Source organism: Condylura cristata, unplaced genomic scaffold, assembly GCF_000260355.1.
Source record: "Condylura cristata isolate star-nosed mole 26May11 unplaced genomic scaffold, ConCri1.0 scaffold00007, whole genome shotgun sequence".
Taxonomy (NCBI): Eukaryota; Metazoa; Chordata; class Mammalia; order Eulipotyphla; family Talpidae; genus Condylura; species Condylura cristata.
The window spans coordinates 50,721,033-50,747,623 of record NW_004567108.1 but is presented as its reverse complement, the minus strand read 5'-3'; the positions used below and the strand labels follow the sequence as shown (position 1 = coordinate 50,747,623).

The following is a 26,591-nucleotide window of genomic DNA, read 5'->3' as shown; positions in this document are numbered from 1 at the left end:
TATATATATATATATATATATATGTTTGGACTGCCCCTTAGTAAGATTTTTAGGAACTGTGTATTCAGGACCAGCAATCACTTGCCAGTTGCTCTTGCCAACAAACAGTGATGTCACTGGCTAGAATAATATAAGAGATCATCAGAAAATTTAACATTATTTTTGAACTTTCAGCTTTTATGTAGCTGTCAAAAATAAGGAACAGGAATGCAAGAAACTTTCACACACATACAGTGTCCTTTATATCCCCCTACACCAATTACTATGTGCAACAGTTAATGTTATGGAATCTACATTTTCTAAAAATTACTCTTCCAGCATGTAAAAGAACATAAAAACTGCATTATGCTAAGTTACTATGCACTCTCTTGTTTATTGACAAAATGCTTGAGATCCTTATTTAACACATAGAATTTAAAATAGATTCTTGCTGTTTTTGTTGTGTCTTAGATTCTTGGCAGCTACAACCGAGGAAATTTAAGCACTGAAAAATTTGTGGAGGAAATAAAATCAATTGCAAGTGAGCCCACTGAAAAGCATTTCTTCAATGTCTCTGATGAATTGGCGCTAGTCAATATTGTTGAAGCTCTGGGAGAAAGAATATTTGCCCTGGAAGGTAGGACTATTTGACGTTATCCCATATGTTCTCTCTACAATTCGAACTCAATGTGATGGGTTTTTGGTATTTGTTCCTACCACATGGCTGATGCATTGTCACTGTGTACATAAGCCAGCATGGAACAGTGTCCTTTCATATAAATATCTTGATGAGAGAGGGCTCTTCACATAGTACTGTGTCTGCAGGAAGTTCACGGGCAAGGCTGACGGAGGTGATGTCAGGGTACACGTGGCCACGAGCTCCATTCCACTCCTATGACACAGGTTTAGAAAATGGAGACACCAATTCAAGTTTGCTCATTTTGTTTTGTTTCATTTGGGACTACTGTGAGACAGTTCTTAGGCAATAACTTCTTTGTTCTGTTATTTTCTCCGTATTTTGCTCTCTGCCCACTTTAAAGGTCTTCATGGAATTCTGCCTCAAGTCCCATGGCAGTAAAACATCAGTTCATTATATTTGTCATGTTCCCTTTGGCAGAATTTTTTCTTTAATTTTTCAATGGCAACTGTGGATAATGAGTCATAGCATGCCCTCCTCTGACTTAGGTAGAAGATTTCAAGTGACAAATCACTTTGGAACTAGATCTTTTGAACAAAGTCTTCAGAATTGCTAATCCAGGCAAACTGGCAAATGGTAATCTTATTTTCAGAGTACATGGCTCTTCTCAAAATCTTAAAAGGAGAAAACACCAGAGGATTCTGCCCAGATGCTTTATCTACACCCATTTGACTGTCCTTGCAGAAACACACAGGACTGTTGTTTTTGCATCTTAAACACAGAATGTTTAGAATCTCCGAATCTAGAAACATCTTTGCAATCTCCGACATAGTCATCCTTAGTAATAGGAAACAAGATAAAATAGGAGACAACTAAAAAAAAAAAAGTGAGTTATTTAGACTGATAAGTATGTGGCCAGGAAAATGCAGAAAAGTGGGTAACAGAAAATATTTTAAAATGTAGAAAGGAGGCCCTCCCTGATGGCGGAGCGAATTAAAGCACAAGATTTGGCTAAACTGTTTTGACAGCTATCCATAATGAGAAATGTGTTTTGCTTTGTGACCTAGTGTGTCTATTTGTAAACATACAAAATTTATACAACATTTCATGAAATAGTGCCTATTATAGGAAATGTACTCTGATAGTTTCTCATCTCTCCCATTGTACTCTTTCAATTAAAAAAAAAAAAAAAAGTTGGTTCTGACTCACCCTGTTTGCTTCCTAATTGATGACAAGCTGTAAGTAGGAAGTCACGATGGCCCCAGCCTTAATGAATTTCAGGGTTGCTTTTTGTTCTGGTTTCTTTTCTCCTGTGCTTTTAAAAACAAAATACTTGAATTATTTATCAGTCTGAAGTGGCAGCTGCTTCTAAAGAATTTGGCTTTCCTGTTTTGTGTGTACAAGTCACTTGTAAGTGGCTTTGGTCTCACAACTGCTGTCCAGTTTCACCCACTAATAGGTCAGACCGTAACATAACTAACTTTAAAAAAACAGGTTTTCCGTGTCATTGTGAACTTTTACCTTTAATAACTTGTGCCAACATGATAGAAACTATCTGTGAAGAACCTTTGAAAGAAAAACAGTTACGAGATTGTTACATTTCTAAATCTCATTTCTGAACAATCCCATTTCCAAATCTCAATTTAAGTATTTCCTAGAACAGAGAAATGAAGCCTACATCAGCTGTTGGCTGGAACAGGATCAATTTGCCTTACACGACATTTTCAGATTGTTTCTAATCTAACTAACCATACCATGAGTTAGACACATGCATATCTCATGCCCACATAAGCCAAGAAATCTATATTTAAACATAGAAGTATTTTATAGGGCACTTGGCAGATTATAAAATGTCTCCCTGTTGTTTCATTTTCAAGCCTAATCAAAAGCAGTGTTTGGAGTAGCTTATTTCTGATTTTTTTTTCATAATGAGATCAAAAAAGATTCATTTCCTTGTTCCTTAGGAAATCTCCACCTCATCTCAATATTTATCTTTAAATAGTAAATAATAGCAATTATGAAACCCACAGACAGTGGGCTTGCCACAGACAGTGCCTCTAAGGAGACAAGCGTACCAGTGACTTCCCCAGTAAAATCAGAAATGTTCTGAAGTCTTCCTTTCTAATTAAGCATTGGGTGGGAGAAATGCTGAAATCGTTAGAGAGCACACAGGAACTAGATTTGGTTATCTCAACACCCATACACTGTTCAAGGAGGAGGGATGGGTTCTGGGACATAAAACATGCTATAAGCAAGACACCTATTCTACAGGTGGAATATCAGAGTCCCCTCTCTGTTCTCAACTATAAGCAGAACAGCAGCAATAGAAGTTCCTGGAAATATGCAGGTCTTTACTGCTGCTTTTTTATCATAGATCTTGCAAAGGCAAATGAGACAGCACCTTAAAATAGTGTGTACTTAAATGTTTACAATTAAAGTATATCTTATTTAAATTAGAGAGCAATCCATATGTGAAACCGAAATGCTGTCTTTGAATTTTTGATTGATTGTCCCATTCAATCTAGTCCCATAAAAAGGCCATTACTGATGTATTTCTTAACAAATTTATGCCATTAGATAGCTAGTAAATAAGTTTGGTTTCACAAATTTGATTATTCTCATGCCTCAATGAAAAGGAACACTGACTTTCTTAAAAAATTATGTGCTATTTTTAACATATCTGCTCTGCCAAATACATCAGTAACTCCTTGCTGAAACCATAAATAAATAACATTCCCTCAATCCCCTCAGGAGCCTGTGGTTTGGGTAAGTGAATATTTTGAGATTAGCACATTTCCATAGAACCCTCTGTGTTATCTCTGCATTTTAGTTGAGTTTCAGAAAGGGTACAGGACCATTTTTAGATATTTTTAGCTATGTGACTGAAAAATATGTGATTAAATGAAGGCCTGTCCCTTATGGTGCAAGGGGTTAATGCACAGCACTATAAAGCTAGCCACAGCCACTGCAGCATGAGTTCAGTCCCCACCAGGAGCGGACCCACATGGCTTAGCAGACCTCTCCTGTCTTGCCCACTGCTCCCCCCAGCAGTGTATTTCAGTCATTCTTCCTGTTCTGCTGCTCCCCTCAGCAGTGTATTTCAGTCAGTCTGCCTGTTCTTCTCCACACTGTCTCTGGTGAATCCTCTCACACACCACCCCCGCACCCCCCATACCTCTGACTTGTAATCCAGTTTTTGTATGCATAAATAAATAAATCTTTTAAAAAAGAAAATGAAGGCATGTCAAAAAGTCCCCTTCTGATCTGTGAGTGGTACCCATACCAGAAACTAGCACAAACACAAACCCAGAATTGCTACATCCTTTATCAAATAATGGAATAGTAAGAGAGACTACAGCTAGAGAAAGAATGGCAGAATGGAGAAACCCTCTTTAACTATGTGAATGAATCTTTTCAACCATTTCAGATAAGTTTAACCTAAATCATCCTTGCTGAGGGTGTGAGAATGAGACAGAGGTGTCTCAGTACTTCAGCTCTTCTCCAGGGGGTTCAAAGAACCCACAAACTGGAATAGAAGAATAGTAGTATGAATGGAGATTTCTCAGCTCTCCCAGCAAGGGTGGGGAAGGTCATGGGCAAGAATGTAAGACACAGCCTTTCTTCAGCTATCCTTGTCTACCCCTCTACCCAGCCCTAGCTAGGAATTTCGAGTTGAAAAATTTGTAGTTGGAAATGCCCTGAAGATGTTAGAATTCTGGTGGTAAAGACCACAGGCTGTCCTAGATCTCTGTCTTCTGCAAATCAGCAATGTGCTAAAAGCTATTTCTTTTCCTATGTTATAGCTACAGTTGACAAGTCAGCGGCTTCATTTGAAATGGAAATGTCTCAGACCGGCTTCAGTGCTCATTATTCACAGGTACATTCACTGCTTGGTCGAAAATGAAATTCCTTTTCTTTGAGGTTTCCTCTCCCAAAGCTAACACACATGTATCAGCATAACCAGTGCCACTATCAGTTCATGGCTTGAGCAATTACTCAGACCACAGTGACATTTTAATACATTTGGGAAAATGGTTTTCACATGCTTCTTTTTAGGAAAGCATGGTATCTCACAGAGTTCACTACATTGTACAAATGTCTGTGAATCAAGCAGTTTCAGAGCTGCTTTTTAAAAATGTACATCTGGGTAAAGATTGAGATACATCTTTTTCTTAGTGTTAAGGTTTTTAAAAGTCTTGCTAACATTCCATGTTCAAGACCTAGAATTCTTGGCTCCTTAATAAAGCAGAAAGTCAAGACTGAAAAATATGACACTTGTAGTTAATTAATCAATATTTCCTGCAAAAGAATAAAGAATATTGATATTACAGCCTTCCCTGGTGGCACATCGAGTTAAGGCACAGCACTGCAAGGTAACAGCAGCCATACACTTCAATGAGCGCTTGATCCCCGCCCCAGAGGTGACCACATGGCGCTGCAGACCTCTCCTGACCTGCCCACTGCTCTCATCAGAGTGTACTTTGTCAGTCAGCCTGTTCTGTTCCCCACTCTATCTCTGGCGAATCCTCTCACCGCCCTAGCGCCTCTGGCCTGCACCCCAGTTCTGTATGCATAAATAAATAATTTTATTACAAAAAAGAATATTGATATTGCAGTATTGAATATGCAATTATAGAATATAACTTAAGGTTAGTTACTTAATTGGGGTGGTAATAATAACATCTAGCTCATAGGATGATATAATTTAGTATATGTACAAAGTATTTTGAGGAGTGCAAATGGCATTGTTAGTGCAGTGCATTTATATTTAAACTTAAATATTTAAATTTAAATCTTTTAATGTTAAATATCATTGTTTTCTTGATTTGGATATAAGGACTGGGTCATGCTTGGAGCAGTCGGAGCCTATGATTGGAATGGAACAGTCGTCATGCAGAAGGCTAGTCAAATGATAATTCCCAAAAACACAACCTTTGATGTTGAATCTACCAAAAAGAATGAACCTCTTGCCTCTTATTTAGGTAAGTTTTGATAGAATTAATAGAAGTTATTGCTTTTTATTTGTTTTGTTTTGTTTGTTTTGTTTTTTTGTTTTTTTTTTTTTAGTTTTAATAAGGGGAAAAAAGAAGAGATAGTAGAATACATATTATCAAACATCTTATTTTCCAGATTAAGAAACTGGGGAATAAACAAATAAAATCAGAGCTATTTATGGAAGATACGAAGCTAGAATTTAATCCCTTGAGTTTTAGTGTTCATTTTATCATTTAAAAATGCCTGATTATGGATGGGCTGCTCACAAAAGCACTTATAAATAATGAAATAATGATTACCTACAATGGGCCAAACATAGAGATAGAAATTGAGGTTGACCAGGTCAGTAAGGCACAGCTGCCCCCTTAGTGATGAAGCTTACTTTTTTGGTGAACCATGATAGATAGTGAACCAAGCAGTCATTATCAGTGTATGTGTTAGGGCTTAGGAACCCTGAAAAGGTGAAGTTAGATTAGATAGCTTCTGAATGTTCTATATATTCTAAAATTTTGAGAATTTTATGGGAAATACTTTGTACTCATGAGCCAGTTGAAAGCTGAGGTTTCTTTATATCCTAGATAGAAAACTTATAGAACCTTTACCCTCATATATGATGGTTCCAAATAAATCTGTAAAACTCTTAGGAAAGTTCTTTGAGAAGGTGTAAAGCCATAAGAATGTTCACATTGTCCGGAAATGTCCTTTCTGTGGACCTACGCTAACCCAAGGAAAAAATGCAATAATTTAAGAATACTAAATCATTGGTATTAGATATATTGGAATATCCTAAATGTCCAAAATATGAAAGTAGCTATCTAACTGGTATCTCCATTAAATGGAATAGTATGTATCCATAAAAATTATAGAACCCTAATCTATGACACTAAAGATTTGATATGATGATGGCACTGATTATACTCTCAAAGACACTTTGAAGTTATAAAAATTTGTTTTCTGACTCCAGCCATGGGTATGGTTTTAGGTAGTTAATAAGCCTCAAAACTAAAATTTGCAAATTTCTAAAGTATAAATAATATGCGTTACATGTAATATACCTTTTATTTATAATATATATTTGTTTAATTATAATATATAAAAGTTATATATACATACACATATATATTTGGGTTACTATGAATAGAAATTGAGTACTATAGGACAGAATATTGTGTTTAACCCCCACACTCTGTAGATGTTATCTATTTTATCATTATGGAATGTTATATAATAAGCATTCCTCCTATTAGTATTATAGAAGGTATGATAATAATGACCACCGAAGAAATATATGCCCAATCCCCAGAATTAGGTCTGGGTGTGCCGAGCTATTGTTAGTGACTAAATTCCCTACAGACAAAAAGTCAGATGGAGGACCACAGGCCAGGAAACGTGGGTCTCTAGAAGCCACAAAATTGATTTTGTTCTATGACATCTGGAAAAGGAGCCCAGTCTTGCCAACATAGTGATTTAGTTCCAGGGGGACTCATGTCAATAATTGCATTATAATTATAACCTTATAATTAATATAAGGTTATAAATCTGTGATGTGTGAAACCACTGAGCTTGTGGTACTTGGTTAAAACAGCAATAGAAAACTATTATCATTATATTATATATAATACTAATAGTAGCTGACATTAATTCTGTTACTGATTATTACTGAATTTCGCAAAATTAAAAACAGTACATGAAGTCCCAAAAGGTATCTGACATTGTCACTACCCCCAGGAAGTTTATACATTTCAGTTAAATATAACTGTTTTTGGTGTTATGAGCTATATGTGACTAAATTGCCTAAAGGCAAAAAGTCTTAAAGAATCCTAAAGTTTCTTCCCCCAAATCATGGGTTATTGGTAGCTTTTAGCCAATTTAGAGAATTCAAGACATAAAGATATCACTACAATCAAAATAAATAAATAATAAGAGAATGTTCCTTCTTGACCATTTGTGACTCTCAGTTCACAAAGGAAATTTGGGGTTATATTGTCTATAAAGCCCTAAGATAATGTTTTTCCTATTTCAAGTGCAATTTCATTCACTTAGTCACAGATTAGTACAATAAATTGTGCCAAAACAAAGTCTAATATATGAAAACTTTCTTTCAGAATATAAAAACACCCAGAAATGGGGAGGGAAGGAAAATAGATTTTTTCCAAAAATATTCTTAAAAAGAGGCTTTCAAAATATTGTCTGCTGTGAGATACAAATTAAGAATACTCAACCTTGTTAGCCTAAAAAATATGTGAATTGAAAGTTGTTGTATTATAGATCTTAAGAAGGACCAAAATTAGAGATAGATTTCCTATTTAAAAAATATCCATACAATGATCAGAGAGAAGTAGTGACTGTTGCTTGGAACCTTTCTCAGAATACAGTTATACCACCATCTTTCTTTAGCCCAGTCACTTATCTCATTCCGATATGCATTTAAAAAGTGGCTTTGATAGTGAGAATACAGTCAGGGTTAGCTCTACACCTATTTCATTCTCAATTTGCTGATTTCTAATCATGCCAGACAGATTCAGAAGGAATAATATGAAGCAAATGCATGAAATCAAGACCTATTATAGCTGTTTCCATTACCCCAGCAGATCCTAATACTGTTCTCAAGAAATGAATCAGGAGAGTTGACAGGATTTATTATTTAGAAATCAAGGCTTAGTTTTCTGTTTCAGTTTTCCTTTCTCTTCTATTTTGTGCATATTTTCCCAGAAAGCAATATTAAGCTTAAATGTTTATGATTATTTTCCTTCCTTTAAAATTAGACTTTAGTTGACCTTTTTTTTTTTTCTTGTCCTGTATTATCTTTAGCCAACCACACATCAAGGAGAAACAGATTGGCTGGTAGTTATGGTCACTGAAGATTTCAGCTAATGGTTAAAGAGATTAAGTGCAACTCATCAGTGAAATAGCTAAAAAATCACAACTCCAAGACTCAAACATAATTTTCAACATTTTTTTTTTAAGATTTTATTTATTCATACAGAACTGGGGTACAAGCCAGAGATGTGGAGGGTGAGAGGATTCACCAGAGACAGAGCAGGGAGCAGAACAGGCAGAGCTACGAAGTACACTGCTGAGAGGAGCAGTGGGCGGGTCAGGAGAGGTCTGCCACGCCATGTGGATCTCCTCCGGGGCAGGCGGGGATCGAACTCATGCGGAAGTAGTTTAAGCTTCTTTGTGCTGTGCTTTAACCCGCTGCGCCACCAGGGAGGGCCAATTTTCAACATTTTTAATGGTTCTTTCATCAACTTGTATTCCTGTGTCTGAAGTGACCAAATAATTAATTAATCAGCATGTACATATTCTCTCACCCTGCTCCCTAATATTTCTTAGCAGAGCAGCAAGAAATAAAACAGCTTTTATTTTGTAAATGTTTTTTGCCCCCGTTTTATTTATGTATAAACATAACATGAAATATAACAAATTTGAGAGAAAAAAAAGCTTTACTCTTAGGTAAAATTATTTTTTTAAATCTCAAAAAAGATAAATGAGACTATGAGAAAAATATTTAAGACCGAAAGTTTGCCCAAGGACTAATGTTCTCCTACCACTTGTAAGAATAAACATATTTAATACAAAACTCTCTATTCCTTTTTTAAAATTTTTAAAGTACAATTATATTACAAAAAAATACTTGGTGAGTAAATTATTAATATATATACTTTTTCTCATTGTGAAATGCTATTCTGTGGCATTTCAGGAAAAAGCTTTTCTGATGGACACTCTGGTTATTACAATTTCTTCCTTCTATAGAGTTAAAAACTGCATGTGGTCATTTTTATCCACTGATTTAACCCTTTTCTTAACATAGACAAAACATAAATCTAATTTTTCACTCAAGAATTAATAATAATATGCCTTAAAGACAAATTGGAAAGTTTAAAAGGCATGAAAGCCCAATTAAAAAGTGGAATGCTTAAATATAGAAAACTATTCAAGCTCACTTTTAATCAAGCAAATGCAAATTAAAAAATCACAGCAAGTTTCTATTGTTAGATTATGCTTAACACCAATTAAAACATCCACACATTTAATAATAGCAATGATACCCAATGTTTCAAAGAGTTTGATAAAACTAGTTTCTTATATGACTATTCAAAGAATAAATCAGTACAAATGTTCACATACCTGAATAAGAAACATTAAAATGTTGATCTAGTAATCGGTGCCAAAAAATTCTATGCAAAAAATATTTAAATTCAAAATGATCTCTTTGCAGTTTTAATTATACTACCAAAATTCAAAGCTACCTAAATGCCACCATTCCATTAAAAATGGTCCTGTAATATAACACAATGCTTTTATATCTTAACTTAGGAAAATAATCTTCAACTATTTAAAATTATAATTTAAAGTCTAGGTTGTGACACATTTGCTATGATTATAGCTATAAAATATTACTAATTTCTATGGCACAGACACATGCATCCAGATGAAATATAATTGATTTGTTACAAAGTGATAAACTGGTATTTCAAATATCTATCAAAATTTCAACAGCATACTTCCAAAATAACTAGAGCAAAAATTACTGAAATGTATATGCATCACAAAAGACTGAATCACTCCAGAAAAACTGACACACACATAAAGGATAGAGGTGTCATACTCCCAGACTTCAAACTACGTTGCAGATCTGTAGTGAACAAGACAGTTTGTATTAGAAAAAAAAAAAAAAGACATACAGACCAATGGAATAGAATGGACAACCCAGAAATAAACCCATGCTTATATAGATAGATAATTTATGATAAAGAAATAAGCCATGTGTCATAGCAGAACTCCTATCTCATCCGCTGCTCCTATCAGCAGTATATTTCAGTGGATCCGCCTGTTCTGCCCCCCACTCTGTCACTGGTGAATCCTCTAACCACCACCACCACCCATACCTCTAGCCTACAACCCATCTCTTATATGCATAAATAAATAAAATAAATCTTTTTAAAAAATCTACCAATGATTCAGCAAATTCACTCTTGAAGAATACAAAACACTGAAGAAATATGTGCATTCCTGTGATCATTGCTGCACTATTTACAATAGCCAAGGTATAGAAACAAGCTAACTACTCAGTGACTGAAGAGTGGGTAAAGAAGATATGTATAATGTAATGCCACTTGGCTTTAAAAAAAAAAAAAAAAGATGAAATCTTGCCTTTTCCAACATAGATGGAACCAAAGGATCTTATGTTAAGTGAAGCAAGTAGAAGGATAAAGACAAATATCAGATGATTTCATTCTGAATATAGATGAACAATATAAAGGAATAGACAAAACTGAACCAAAAAAACCCTATAAATCCAGCTTTAGAATTTAGATTACCAGAGGAGTAAACTGAGGAACCGAACGGATGGGAGAGAGGGAGTCTGATAGATTACAATGGAGTACTATGGGTTCCTTTGTCATGGGTGTAATGTGGTAACGTACACCTGAAAAAAATGTGAACCTATTCCCCTAGATTATATATAGTGTTGTGAATCAATGTTACTGCCATTAAAATAATGATAAAATAAATAAATAGGAATTGCATGTGTTTGGGGATTTTTGTGTGTGAAGTAATTTTCTTTTGTCATTGCTGTTATATCACCAGTGCCTTTCAACAATGAAAAAAAAAATACTGAGACTGGGGAAACAAACACTCTACAGAAAAAAGTACTTATCAGGTCAGAGCAATTGGGGTAAATAATCAGAAAGCAAACCAATACGATCTACCCAAATTAATTGTCCTGCATTAACTTTTTTAATTATCAAAAAAAAAAAAGAGTTGATGTGAAAACCATTCTTCCAGTCATTTAAAATGAATTTTAATGTATTCTGTACAGAACTTAAGGGCTTAGAGAGTATACAGGCACCTCTTTCTTGTTAGGTTACACAGTGAACTCTGCCACTGTTTCTGGAGATGTGCTCTACATTGCTGGGCAGCCCCGCTACAATCACACCGGCCAGGTGGTCATCTACAGGATGGAAGGCAGTGATATCAAGATCCTTCAAACACTCAGTGGGGAACAGGTAAGCATGAAATTCATTTTAGATTAATCCATTTATTCTTTATCTAAAGTTAAATTATCTGTCTGTTAATCTAAACTTGAACAAAAATAAATCCAGTATCCCCCAAATGAACATCAACATCAACTGAGAATAGGTACCTGAACTTGGTCCTTAGAGGGGTGTAAACGTCTGTATCTCTGTGCCCAGAAATGTCCCTTTGGGTGGGAGTGGAAGATATACAGATGATGCATGTAGATATAAATGTGCAAGGACCGATACAAGAAAAGTGCTAACTATTAAGAAGCATGACTTAGGTAATAAATTCAGAAAATGAAGAGGTTCTTTTAAGCTAGGGTTATACAGAAATGCTCACTAAGAGAAAAATGGGCTATTCTAGAAGAAACACAGAATGTAGATAGGTAGAAAGTAGTAAAAGAGCCAATTTTGGATTATGAATTATCAGGGAGCTCATCTGTGGGACCCATGGGCTGGGCTGTTTGTGTGCCAGCTAAAGCTCAGCTCAGCATAGAGGGCATTGTAGAAATGAAGGTCCCACTTTGCCAGGTCTTAAAAAATTTTGTTCATGTTTATACTTATTTCAACTTAAAAAAATGTTTAAACCATTCATAAGCCTCTGAGAAAAGAATATTTGAAAGTCAATGTCTAGCGGTTGTCTAAATGTCTAGCAATGTCTAGGAGAATGGAGTGAAATTTGCAGTTTTCAGTAATGGAAATATTTGAGGGAGAATTAATCATTTAGAGTAAGATAATGCGCAATTTGTAGATCTAAGTTTAGATGAGACCAAAATTTAGAGGGTAGGAGGAGAAAAAGAAAGGAACAAAGGTAAAAAGAAAGGGTGGTCTATGATGTTGTAGCAGAATCAGAGGAGTAAAACTGAAATCAGGTTAATTAATATAGGAAGTTTCAGTTAGAAAAATATCAAGAGCCTCAGAAATTAACAGATCATATTTGGGAAAGTTATTGCATTTAGATAATGAAGGATAAGTCCCCCACGTTTTCCTAAAACACATCCCTATGTTGAAAAGAGAATATATATTACCACAAGGGGATGCCCTCCATCCACATAATTCTTTCATATTTTTCTGTCGGCCACTGTTGCTGGGACAAAAACTAGCCTTTTTTTTTTTTTTAGTAGACAAACTAAGAATCTAAAGTGAAATGTGCTGCGCTGATGTTTCAAGATAATTCAGTTCTTCATACTGTATTTTATTTCATAGTTTCATTTAAACATGCATTGAAGCCATTCTCATAGGTCTTCTAATTTATATTCTAAATTGGTGTAAAAAAAAATGAAATGCAGGTGTTCACTTCCTTGAAAATTTCTGATGTTCATCAGACAGTTATTTGTTTTGTTTTTGTCCTCTAGATCGGTTCCTACTTTGGCAGTGTTTTAACCACCCTTGACGTTGATAAAGATTTGATTACTGACATTCTTCTAGTAGGAGCTCCCATGTACATGGGGACAGAGAAAGAAGAACAGGGAAAAGTGTATGTGTACGCACTCAACCAGGTAATGGCAACTGAGCTGGTTGGAGATCCAGGAAACTCTTTTTCTTGTGCAATTTCAAATATTGTAGTTCTGATTTTTCACATATTTTGGAATAAGTAAAGGCGTTTTCAGGGCTCATCTATTTTATTAACCCCTTGGTTTCTAAGCCAACATATAGAATTCTAAAGTTGTTAAAATCCTTCCATCTTTTCTACTTGGAAATGTAAAGTATATGTTAGTAAAACATACAGGACATCAGTAAATATAAATCATACTAAATGTTGAATGGATGCATAAGGAACAAGCTATTCATTGTCTCTGGCCTGAAGGTGAGTAATATTAGCAGTTAAAATTGTGTTGGAGGTGATTGGGGAAGAGTGGAGGGATTATAGGGAAGTAGGGATTATAGGGAAGTAGTGATTTTGAAGATAAAGACACTGATATTTTCACCAAACTGCTATAGTATTTGCAATACTTCACTAGGTTGGAGTGAGATTTTGTTTTCCCCTTCTGATGTTAGACATTATTTGTTAGGTAAAATAATTGATTTACTCACTAAAAGAGCATTAGCTGTTTACAGTATTTACCTTTTCAGCTTTTTAAATTCTTAGAGTCTCTCATCTTGAGAAACTCTAATCCTAAGTTATGTATCTTTCTTCCTATCTTTTTTATTTATTTATTTTTTAATTCTTCCTATCGACTTTTTGGTTCTGTGCTATTTTCCTCTTTCTTTCAAGAAAATGATTCCTGTCCATCAATGTCAGTGCTGGATTTTTCTTTTTTTTTCTCACTAAACATCTTTGGGAAAAGTTTCTTTTTGAACAGGGTAAGTTTTCTCTTTGCTCAAAGTGGGAGCATATATAAATTTCAGAAAAAGGATAGTGACACAAATTGATTTTAAAATTCAGTTTTTTTTTACCCTTTACAGAGATGCTGTTATATTCTCACATTAAAAAGAGAATCCATTAAGATCCTTAATATGTCTTCTTTCCATACCTCTGCAATCTGTTCTTTAAAGTCTCTAACTTTGCTTTCAAATTAGCACACTTTTTAAGAAATTTTGCAAATTTTACCATTGATGTACAAATGGTTTTTAAGAGCCCTGATTTAGTATGTGCTTTAAAATTCCACTCTGCTGTAGTAATGATAGAAATCCGTAAGTATCCTGTTTATCTTTCTTCCAGACAAGGTTTGAATATCAAATGAGCCTGGAACCCATTAAGCAGACTTGCTGCTCCTCTCTGAAGCACAATTCATGCACAAAGGAAAACAAAAATGAGCCATGCGGGGCTCGATTCGGAACCGCTATCGCTGCTGTGAAAGACCTCAATCTTGATGGATTTAATGACATTGTGATAGGCGCTCCCCTGGAAGATGATCATGGGGGAGCCGCGTACATTTATCATGGAAGTGGCAAAACTATAAGGAAAGAGTATGCACAAGTAAGAAATAAGATCTCTCGTTCTCACGTTCGGTGATAAGCAGGCTTGGTGTTAGGTCACTTGTCTTGCTTCATGGGTTAGTTAACTTCTTTCTTCTGACTTTATTGGAGCTAGGCTTAATGCTCACCTAAATTTTTTAATGAGAGAATTATTTTGTGTTTTATCCTTTCAACTAGTTTCCTCCCCCCACCCCGTTGTTACTTGCCATGTCTCTAAATCTTTTGAAATCAGATCATTTGCAATGACAAAAACTAAAATTAAACAAAAGAGCTTTTCAATAATGCTATTTATAACCTGCAGTGAGTTTAATACTAAGTAGTGGGTACCACATTCTCAATAATGGAATAATGATTATATGATCGCTTAAAAAAAAAAAAAAAAGAAGAGCCCACTCTGGTGGTTCAACGGATTAACGCACAGTGCCCTGAAGGTCTCCAAAGCTACTGCAGCATGAGTTCGATCCCCAGCCAGTGAGGTGACCCACATGGCATGGCAGACCTCTCCTGACCCACCCGCTGCTCCCCTCAGCAGTGTGTTTCAGTCAGTCTGCCTGTTCTGCTCTCCACTCTGTCTCTGGTGAATCCTCTCACCCCCCTGCCTGTACCCCAGTTCTTGTATGCTTAAATAAATAAATCTTTTAAAAAGAGAGAGATAATTATTTTATACTCAATAATAATAAAATTACACTAATTTTAGATTTATAAATTAAATTAAATTAACAAAAAATGATTTTTTTTTCTGAATGTTTATAATTTTCTTATAAGTAATCCCTCTAGGAAAAATGTCTGAATAATTAAGCTTAATTTCAGGGTATTACTATTGTTCCTTTTTTAAATTTATTGTTAACAGTTCAAATCTATAAATGTAATTTTTCTTATATGAGAAAAATATTAATTTAAAGAATTGGTTAATGCACTATAAAGTAGATAGCTTGAAGGAACTCTTTCACAATATAATTGTCTGTTTTTAAGCAACCATAGTTAGGCATGGAACAATTACTTATAAATAAAATATAATTTAACACTTTCTTAGTTATACAAAAATAAAAGCATAACATCAATCATTTTTACATATGACATTCTCTGTGATTACACTTTCTTAGTTACACAAAAATAAAAGCATAACATCGATCATTTTTTACATATGACATTCTCTGTGGTTCTGTTGTCAACAGAATTTGCAAAATCTATTCATGTAGTGGGAATTTGTGCTCAATTTTTCATAAAATCATAATAATTACAGTGAAACAAAATAAAAGCCATATTTCAGTAACAAAACTCCTATCCATTTATTTTTGTAAAAAAAAAGAAAAAAAACTCCATTATATTTACAAAACTAATAATGTAATATTAACCATTAGGACATGCTGAAGTAAGGAAATGCAGGAAGGAGTTTCTCTCGTGAGTTTTACCACTTTATTCCTTCCATGTTGATCTTGCATATTTAGTGGAATGATATTTGCTGTAAAAGAAGGATATTTAAATCATTGATATATGGAATATATTGTCACAGTATTTTGGAATGTGGTAGTAAATTAAGGTGCGATTGTAAACAAAAAGAATATTAGAGTTGAGTTTGCTGATTATCTGCAAAATGCTTTTCCAGAGATAAGTGAGGGTGTGAGCATTCATTTCTATGGCAAACTGAGGAACTATTATGTGAGGGATAATCCAGAATCAAACTGAGTCAGCTCATCCAGATCAGCGGGAGCAGATACTGTCTGAAAAAAAAAAAAAATGCTTCCCACTGAATCACAAATATTCTTGCATGAAAAATGTTTCCATTTGGATAGTAGTGATTTGACTTCTTATGATATCTGAAGTGGAAAACAAGAGGATGTGAAGACTCCCATGTTTTGGGAGAGTCAGTCTTGTATCCTTGCTATTGGTCCTATTAAATATTAACAGTTTGAACTAAACCTAAGTCAGGAAGTACATATCTTAAAGATCTTTGAGCATCAATTAATGTTCAAGAATACCATATTCATTTGCACCTTCCAGATATTGCAGATATATGGGAATAGAACTTTACTGTGCCCTCGAGTTTCAAGACCATGTTATAGACATTTAAAACATCATCTATAGGAAAATGTATTAGATGGAGTGTATTATTTTTACCCAGCCCCACATTGAACCTAAGACACTTTTGTGCACCTCCTCTTGCTTATATGATATGTTTTCAAGGATTCTAGTACTTTAAATATCTCTGTGTAATGGGATTGAACAGGAACTAGAAAGCAGAGCCAATACTCACAATGTTGTCCTTGAGGAATAGACAGGATGACGTTATATAATTGTCTCTCCTCTCTCTGGTGTCAGTAACCCAGAATATCCTTTGGGAATATCTGCACTTCTGATGGGCCTATTGAGCAGATTTCTAGTTCTTTAATTTAAATTTTTTGATAACCCAAATCCTCAGATTTATTTGAAACCTTTTTTAAAAGACTCTTCTGACATAAAAGTTTTCTCTTGTTTTTTTTCACAGCGTATTCCATCAGGTGGAGACGGTGAGACATTGAAATTTTTTGGCCAGTCTATCCATGGAGAGATGGATTTAAATGGGGATGGCCTAACGGATGTGACCATAGGGGGCCTTGGTGGTGCTGCCCTCTTCTGGTATGTATTTTAATAACATCCAATATTTCCAATAATATTAAAATATCTCCAGAGCTCAGAGATTGATCAAAGCTCATATTATTATATCAAATATCTACTTCTGTTTGTGATCCATTACTTGGATAAAAATATGCATTTTGGTAATTTTTGAAAGGTCAATAATTCTTAAAAATAAAGGTATCCTTTTAAGCTATAAGTATTATGTATGCTTTTTTCCTGGGGTATGTATTTTATGCTTGGTTCTAAAATAGATATTTTGTTACAGGATAGGTATAGGGGAGAAGACATCTCATAGAGGATGTGTATAAGCAAGAAAGCATACCAAACTCTAATTTGCTTACAAGCTTTTAGGAATAATAGATTGTTTATTTGCCTAATGCATTGAACTAGACAATATGCATTATTTCTGATTTTGCTTATATTGTTAGTTCAGTAAAATCTTTGCTCAGTCTTTAAAATGCCTGAATCCCAAATTAATTTTAGCTAATTGTGAAATGATAGTTAATGGGCAAATATATTCACTTATACCATCTATCTTTAAATAGTTGTAATAATTGTTATTAACAAGTATTAATTTATTATAACTAGTAAAGTGTTAATTAATAGCATTGATAACTTTGGTTTTAACTAGAAAAAGCATTATAATTCCAAAAGGGTGTCTCTGGTGGGGGGGAGGGGAGTGACTAAAATGCCAAGAATAATTTCCATAAGAAATTTGTGCAATAATTTTGGAGACACTACAAATTTCATGATGATACATGAAAGAAAGATTTAATAAAAAAATTGTGTCAGGTATCTTGATGAAAAGTCGATGTTGATCTTTCCAAATTAATGATTGATTTAATGTAAATCACATGGAAACCTATTTCTATGTTTTTTCCCCCAAAACATAACTAGTACACTTTTGTACTAGCATGGTACAGAAAATTGCGAGGTGAAGATAGAGACCTAAAATAGATAACTATCATAATTTAAGATAAAGCTTAAGAACTAATGATCAAATAAAAATATGCTAAACTGTACACAGATATGTACCTTTATGTCAAAAAAAAATTAACTGTGTGCAGTGGAGAAAGAAGAAAACTGAAAGGTAATACCTACCATGGGGGATTGCTGGCCATAGGTGGCTGTGACTTTGGGAGGACCCACCTAAAACCAGAGCTCCAAACCAGGAGTCAGAGGGTAAGAAACAAGACTCCATTCAGTGTTTGTTTAAATACTAAATAATATATGTGCCTGCCACAGTGCTACCTACATGTATGGTTCTTCTCCTTCCTAGGCATAGGGAGAGGATTGAGCCTATTAGAAAAGCAGACAAGGGTCACACCGTGCAGAAACGTTGTCCAGAGACCTCTGGATTTTTCCATATTGGGAGGAAAGTGGAAGATTCCCCAAATAGGGCATTGGTTCTGAAGTTGTGCCTGGGTGCTTGGCTGCATTTCTTTTCTATCATGAGCAAAACAGATCTTTGCCTATAAACTGTTGGAGATGGAGCATAATTTTTCCTCTGCCCTTCTGAATTCTTCTTGGCTGTGTCCCCATAATAAAGGACAGAGTAATGATGGAAAAACAAGCAAGAGTTTATTAATATAAAGTTAAGTCCTCATTTATTTTTTCTTTTAGTCTTCAAACATTATTGCACTTTAACCTTGATAATTTGGCAAAGCATTCACGGAGTAATCTTCAGACAAGTTTTTATAGACAAAGATCACTTCCAACAGACAAAACAGTCCCAAATTCTTGATAGGTAGAATTTCACAAACATTGCCTATTAGCAGTAAAGCTGCTAATAGTATTGCAGCTTCTCCAGGCTGCCTGGTGAGAGCCACCAAGAGTGTGAGGGAACCCATGGCCCTTTCTAGTACCAGCTCTTATAGCCTGCAGCTGTCACCTCCTCCTACCTCCTTCCTGTGCTTTCAGACCATGTCAGTGATGCATGGGGTGTCAGGATTTCTTCTGATAGTCTTACGGAATGAGTGGATGAGAGAACACTCAAAACATCCTTATGTGGAAGCTCACCAATCCAGCAAGAATTCAGGACTTAGAGCCCACCATGGCATCCAGCAACAGACTGGAAGCTTCTAGCAAACTTCAGCTGATTAATACCCAAGAGGGGCAGGCTTGCAATAGGCAGCACCCTTTGGAACTGGATTTTCACAGTCACCATGGTGTGCATGAACCGATATATGACATAACTTTGCTTGGCCTTGTATCCCGGTTTGTACATTTTATCCTGCCGGTAGGGCGGGTGGCTGTTGGAGGCCTGGCAGCTAGGGATACTGCCAGTAGGGCATCCTGAGAAGAAAGCACATCACATAGGGCTGTGTCTTTCTCCACGGCCTCTGGATGTACTTGTGAGCACTGTTTTGGTTTACATAATGGTTGCTGTCTCATGGAAAGAAAAGAGTCGTTTATTCACAGTCCCTTTTTGGTAAGTCCTCAAAGTCACCTTTAGGTTCTTGGAAACTAGGGCTTTAATTGAAACAAAGTATAAGAAAAACCAGGGCCTGGGTCGGTCCTCCCTGTGGCACAATGGCTTAAAGTGCGGCACTACGAAGTTGGCTGCATCTACCTGAACATGAGTTCGATCCTGGGTTAGAGAGCTGACCCACATGGCTCAGCCAGCTTCTGCCTCTCCCACTGCTCCCCTCAGCAGTGTACTTCATCAGTCTGCCTGTTCTGCTCCCCACTCCGTCTCTGGTGAATCCTCTCACTGCCCCTGCACCCTTGGCCTGTACCCCAGATCTGTATGCATAAATAAATAAATCTTTGAAAAAAATAAACCAGGTTCTCCAATGATGTTTCCATCATGGGATACATTCTCTGTTGTATCCACAACTCTCCAGAGAAACTGAGTCCTAGCAGCCCATACTATACTTAAAGAAGACGTCTCTTCTGTGTACTCAGTTGCATTCTAGGAATAATGGCATTTATTAAAAGTCAGAGTGTGTTAGTAATCACTATTGTCAATGTGTTCGTAGGTCCCGAGATGTGGCTGTAGTTAAAGTGACCATGAATTTTGACCCCAAAAAAGTGAATATTCAAAAGAAAAACTGCAGGGTAGAGGGAAAGGAAACAGTTTGCATAAGTGCAAAAGTGTGTTTTGATGTGAAATTAAAGTCCAAAGAAGACACCATTTTTGAAGCTGGTAAGTGTAACATATATACCTAATACTTTGGGATAGGAAGACGGCACACTTGCTCCAGCATTATGAAATCCAGTAAGAAACTAAGGGTTTGCACATCACATTTGCTGTGAATATGCTTAAAGTAAGTTCTAGAGCGAAATGACATGTTTAATGTGATAGCCTCATCATTCCATAGTTCCCTTCTGCCTTTCCCACTTTTTATGAATAAACTGGGGCTTGGAGGGGAGGGAGAAGGAGAAACACACACACACACACACAGAGCAGTTCAGAGGTAGCACCTGGAAACTGAGTGCCAAACAAGCCCTATTTTCCTTGCTGTGGTTTTTCTAAACCCTCTCTCCCAGCTCTGCCCTCCCTGTGGTCAGCCTGCTGCTGCAGAGGACACAAGCCCTGCCGCCCCATCTCCCTGAGATTCCTGTCTCCAGTGAGACCGTGGCCCTGGTGTTTGCATCAGACACATTCTGTGTGTTCTCAGGCACAGCACACATTACTTCTCTCCACACACCACACTCTCTAAGGTCTTTTATAATAGTGTTAAAATATGTTAGAGTCAAAGCGATGAAGTTTATTAATTACAAAAGAGTCATTTGCTTTGCAAGCCAAATATAGGTGGAATGAAAACAAAAATCCTTAAAATTTGTTTTTCTTAGTTTGCTCTATATGTGCATATGTATGCTCCAAAACAGCCTCTGACTAGAGGACAAATGAGGTACAGGAATGTAAAATAACAACTTACATTGTCACAATTTACAAAGTCACATGCAGCATTATTTCAGTCTTATTTAATTTTTATAAGGTAATGAAGTGATTGTGTGAGGATTTGTTGCCTTGTTTTCTTTAAACTTGTTTTCTTTATGTGGTGTGCTTCTTTTATGAAATATTTCTATTTCTATTAAGCTTGTTTTATATGCTTTCAACAATATCTGAAATAACATTTTTCATAAAATAGGCAAACATACCATGAATACGTATTCTCTACTGAAAATGTATATTGTCTATTGAAATCCAGCACAATTATAGTCTGTGCAAGTTTCCAGCATTTCTAAACTAAAACAATATTTTAAGTGACAACCCAATGAACACAGCTATATTCAGGAGATGAGGTAAAATGTAGGGATGCATGTATGTGAGTGAATATATGTACATTATAAAATAAGTGCAAATAAACATTGAAAGTACAGGGAACTCACAAAGTCATCCTGTAGCCTTGCTTCAGGCTATTGTCATGATGGCAATGCCACTGTACTGTTGCAGTCTGAATATTCTGAATGTCAGGATTATTTTGCTGATGGATAACCCAGAATTTTTTCCATAATTTTAATTTAATTAGCTGAGTCAGATGGGTGGAGAAAACAAACATTTCTGCCTTTTATTTATTTATTTATTTTAGATTTGCAGTATCGAGTCACACTGGATTCACTTAGACAGATATCACGAAGTTTCTTCTCTGGAACTCAAGAAAGAAAAATTCAAAGAAACCTCAAAGTTCGGAAATCAGAATGCACTGAGCACTCCTTCTACATGTTGGCAAGTAAATCATATATTACAGCTGACTTACACCAAGAATAAAGTGTAGATACCTTACTGCAGGTCAATTCGGGTCTTACTGTTTTATTTCAAAATGCACAATTGATTTTATGTTTTTGACTGGTATCAGAAAATCACAGGTCTGATATTCTAATTTCAAATACATTTTACAAAACTATCTTTAATCTCACTGTGTGTGTTATCAGCCATCCATATCTTAGGGAAGACTAGAAGGTACTGCATAGTTGGCTCTTCATACATTTATTTATCTCTTTTATTTATTCATTTATTCTTTTAACTAGTGATCATCATCTAAGTTCTTTGGGCCTGAATGTCAAATGTAGACATTAAATGGTTAAATGCCACAGGTCATATGTTTTCTGATGTCTCTTCCTAAGCACTGAACTATATGTTTTACTCCTTGACTTTAAATTGAAAGAGCAAAAAAAAAAAAAATGGTTATTTTCTGTCATCTCAAGGCTTGTTCTACTTGAGTTTCTTTCTACTTTAGTGGGTATAAAAGCTTTGGAAGCAAGCTTTTAATCTCTAGAGAGAAGTGGTAAACCAGGTTGAACTATTTAATATCCTTTGTTGGATCACTGTATGTGTGAGGAGAATATCCAACCAAAGGCAGGGATTACTTAAATGTTTCCTTAAAATGTACATGCCACTAATTTAGAAAAGCAGACAGGATATGATGAGTTAACACTTATGTCAGTAACTGAGATTGAGACTTAAAAACTTGAACATGATGGAAGAGCTTTAAAGAAAACAAGCCAATTTTCCTTCACTTCTGCTTGATTTCTAAATTGGTGGTGTATTCTATATTTTGAAAGTCAAAGAACATGTACACAGTGGTTTACCATTTTTATTCTTCATTAGGAATTTTCAAATTGATATTCCTCCAACATATGTCAAAATAAAATTATTTTATCAATACCAAGATTAATCTATGGTTGGAAACAAAAGCCAAACTGGAGTTATTCCATTTATTTAGTTGTTTGGAACTGAAAATGTAGGAGTTAGAACTCTGTTACAATTTGAAAGGACTTGAAATCAGATGTGACACTGGCTTTTACCAACTAAAAAAATCACTATAGTGTATATTTGCCCAAGACTAATAATCTAGCTATGTCTAGGCACTGGTATTAAAATGAATGAACTAGCTTCCAAATTTCCAAAATTCTTTTGAATTGTAATGTATTCCAGAGCAACCGGGATGGAATTTCTATCTCGACTTCCCCACACTGAGTGATGTTAGTGTCTCAGAATCTCAATCTTCATCCATAAGATAAAGACATCATAGTTGTTCATCTGGAATTTTGTTGAAATAATTCCCAACAATGTGCATACAGCTCATAATTCTGTGCACAGCACAAATGATGGTTGCCACTGGTGATAATAGTAGAAATATTGATCATATCACATCATTTATATATCATTTCACATTATATAAATCTTACAGCTGTAGGCCTATATTGTATTAGTAAAATGAAGCTCAATCTAAAGGAAAGTTGCTTTTCTAAAGTTGAGTTTTCCTAGAAGTGTTATGGAGTGATTTTTATTTAGCTTGAGATCTCAAAAGAAAGACTTTTATAATGCAAGTAGCGTAGAGTGGCTTATCTGGACATGGCAAGGTGCTCACCACTCCAGCTGGCCTCTTTGAGGATCTGAAGAGTCAAACCATCATAATGCAAAGACTCTGCATTGAAGCTGTTTCCCTGTCAAAGCAGATGGTTATTCTTCTCAAGTGAAGCCAAAGGCCATGAGCTCCTAGGTGGCAGATGTCTGAAAATGTTCTAAAAATGTTCTTAAAAACAAGATTTCCCCAACTATTTGTTCCCATAGAAGCAGAAAAAGAGAGGCATAACAAAGTCCAGTAAATATAACACCACTGGCCCTCCCTGGTAGCGCAGCGGGTTAAAGCACAGCACTGAGAATCTGAGGCCGCTTCCGTATGAGTTCGATTCCCGCCTGCCCCGGAGGTGACCACATGGTGTGGCAGACCTCTCCTGGCCCGTCCGCTGGTCCCCTCAGCAGTGTACTTCGTCGATCTGCCTGTTCTGTTCCCCACTCTGTCTCTGGTGAAGCCTCTCACCGCCCCTGAGCCTCTGGCCTGTACCCCAGTTCTGTATGCACAAATAAATAAATCTTTAAAAAACATATATATATATAACACCACTGATATATTTTATGTTTCAATCTCTAGGACAAGCATGACTTCCGAGACTCTGTGAGAATAACTTTGGACTTTAATCTTACTGATCCAGAAAATGGGCCTGTGCTTGATGATGCACTACCAAATTCAATACATGAATATGTAAGTTGGATTCTTTAAAATTCAGAATAGTTATTTGTGAATACATTAGGGAGAAACCTGAAATACATAAACACACACACACACACACTGCCCTAAATCAATTATATTTCTTAAAAACAAGATTTCCCCAACTATTTGTTCCTATTGCTGGAGTTTAAAGGAACTTCTAAAGGATATCTAATTTTATCTCTCCTGAAATTCAGCAATCAATAAAGACATAGGTTGGTCCATTAGAACTCCCTTCTATGACTACTTGGCATTGGGTGGCAGCAGTGTAAGTGTAACGTCCTCACAATGAACCAGACTCAGATGTCAGAGAACCACAGCAGCAATCCCAGACCTCTTCATGGGGATGCAGCAACTAAAACTTAGAGAAGGGAGATGTCGGGAGGCACAGATGCTTCTGGTGGCACCTCACTGCTCCTAGAATAGAATAGAGAGGAAGGGACTGACATGTTTTCAGTCAGTTTCTCCTTCCCAATTCACCAAGTCAACATTTTTAATGCTGAAAAGGAGAGAGTGAGCATGGGATCACAGGCATAGCACCAATGGAGGGAACATCCAGAATGAGGAGTTAGTTTTCCTCATGTACCTCATTTACACTCCCCCTTTCTTTTTTCCAAACATAGTCACTGAGTATCTTCTATAAGCCAGGCAGCAAAGCCTGTAGTCTAATGTAGGAAATGGGGTTAGTAATTAAAGTGCATGCTCTGGAAGATGTCACTGCTGTTTAAGGACTTCTGTCTGGGCTGTGGAGACAGAGATCACTGGCCTAAGGTAGTGACATGTAGTTGAGACCTGAAGCATACGATAAGTCTCCATTATATTTAGAGAAGTAGAGGGAGCAATGTTTCAGGCAGAGGGATATGTGTCAGATTTCTGAGGGATAAATGGGATTAAACTAAATGCACCAAGTGCCTGACGTAAATAACAAGGTGAGAAGGTGAGGTGGGATGAGGTGGGCAATGCTGGCAGGCGCAGGTTCTTCCCAAGATTGTGTGTAGCTGCACAGATTTAAAACTGTTTTGAAGAACAGTCAATTACTACTGAAGGCTTTCACTGGGTCCTATGATAGGGCCAGCTAAATCATATTTAAGTTTTACTTTAGTTGCAATGTGGAGGATGATTGGAGGGAAACACAAGTGGTTCTGGACACGTTAGGAAGCTATTATCTTAGTTCAGAGAAAGCCTGGCAAGCTAGGCTAGAGAGTGGGGCAGAAATGGAACCGAGAGAAGAGATTCAGGAGATATTTAGAAGAGGGGTAGAATGGGCAATTTTTGGTGGTGGATTTTATCAGAGGGAGGGACATAATGAAAAAGAGGCTTCAAGGAAACCCAGTTATGTGACTTAACCATGTTTTACCCTCTTGATGGAGCTCTATTATATTCCTAAGTCTTTGATTATTTTTGATAGACAAATCTGAGTTGAAGTTAATTGTTAAATGGTCTTCCATAGATTTAGGCCTTAGAGTACTTGACTGGAATTTTTTGAAACTCTTCTACTTTAGAAGACTAAAACCAGTGAAAAACATCTGTGAAAACTGCATTCCTTAAAGGACTGGAAGAATTTATATCCAAAAATAACACTTTATTTTTTCCTTTATAAATTATAGGAACAAATACAAAATTCCTCTTGATCTCAGCAATGAAAGCTGTTGTCTCTGAGATACTTATTTTGGCTATTTCACTTCTTTTATTGAAAACAATAGGTAATTTTTAATGGTGCCTAACTAAATTTGGTAAAATGCTTTTCTGTGACCATTGCAGATTCCCTTCGCCAAAGACTGTGGAAACAAGGACAAGTGTATTTCAGACCTCTTCCTGGATGTGTCTACCACGGAAAAGAACTTGCTAATAGTCAAGTCCCACAACGAAAAGTTCAATGTTAGCATCACTGTCAAAAATAGAAAGGACAGTGCCTATAACACCAGAACCATAGTGCATTACTCTCCAAATCTAATTTTTTCAGGAATTGAGGTACATTTTTAGGTTTTCATTTACTAATTCTCATATTTTGTTTAACCTACTTTTTATACTACTGAGAAATTCATCTGCATACGTTTATATGAATTAATAAAATATCATTCATATTAAAAATTAATATACTGATAAGGAATAATATTAGAATTATTGTCAAGCTTCTATAAATTCATATTTTCACTGACATTTCTCTCCACATATTTGGCTCTCACTTAAGGATAGAATGACTACAAAAGACTTGAAAAACATGTCCTATATCAGCATCACATATTTCAGATTCAGTTAAGAATGTTAATTACAGATCCAGATGCACACAGTGATGTTGGGAAAATATTTACCACTGAATTTTCTCTGGAAAGAGGTCTATGCCATAGCCCTTTATAGTCCAACTCTAAAATCACTGCCTGTATCCTTTCAGCTGATTTCATAGCCTTTACAAAGAGGCAG

General features: G+C 35.8%; 1 protein-coding gene across 2 annotated transcripts in view; it reads left to right on the top strand.

The window, feature by feature from the left end:
• Positions 1-26,591, top strand: part of ITGA1 (integrin, alpha 1) — a 147,500-nt gene that overhangs the window by 100,846 nt on the left and 20,063 nt on the right. For both annotated transcript variants that reach the window (XM_004678330.2, XM_012721859.1), the window contains exons 9-19: positions 451-616; positions 4,420-4,493; positions 5,454-5,598; positions 11,480-11,622; positions 12,990-13,133; positions 14,297-14,554; positions 17,039-17,169; positions 20,151-20,317; positions 21,708-21,844; positions 24,054-24,164; positions 25,932-26,141. In XM_004678330.2, coding sequence (XP_004678387.2) covers positions 451-616; positions 4,420-4,493; positions 5,454-5,598; positions 11,480-11,622; positions 12,990-13,133; positions 14,297-14,554; positions 17,039-17,169; positions 20,151-20,317; positions 21,708-21,844; positions 24,054-24,164; positions 25,932-26,141 — 1,686 coding nt within the window. The remainder of the gene's footprint in view (positions 1-450; positions 617-4,419; positions 4,494-5,453; positions 5,599-11,479; positions 11,623-12,989; positions 13,134-14,296; positions 14,555-17,038; positions 17,170-20,150; positions 20,318-21,707; positions 21,845-24,053; positions 24,165-25,931; positions 26,142-26,591) is intronic.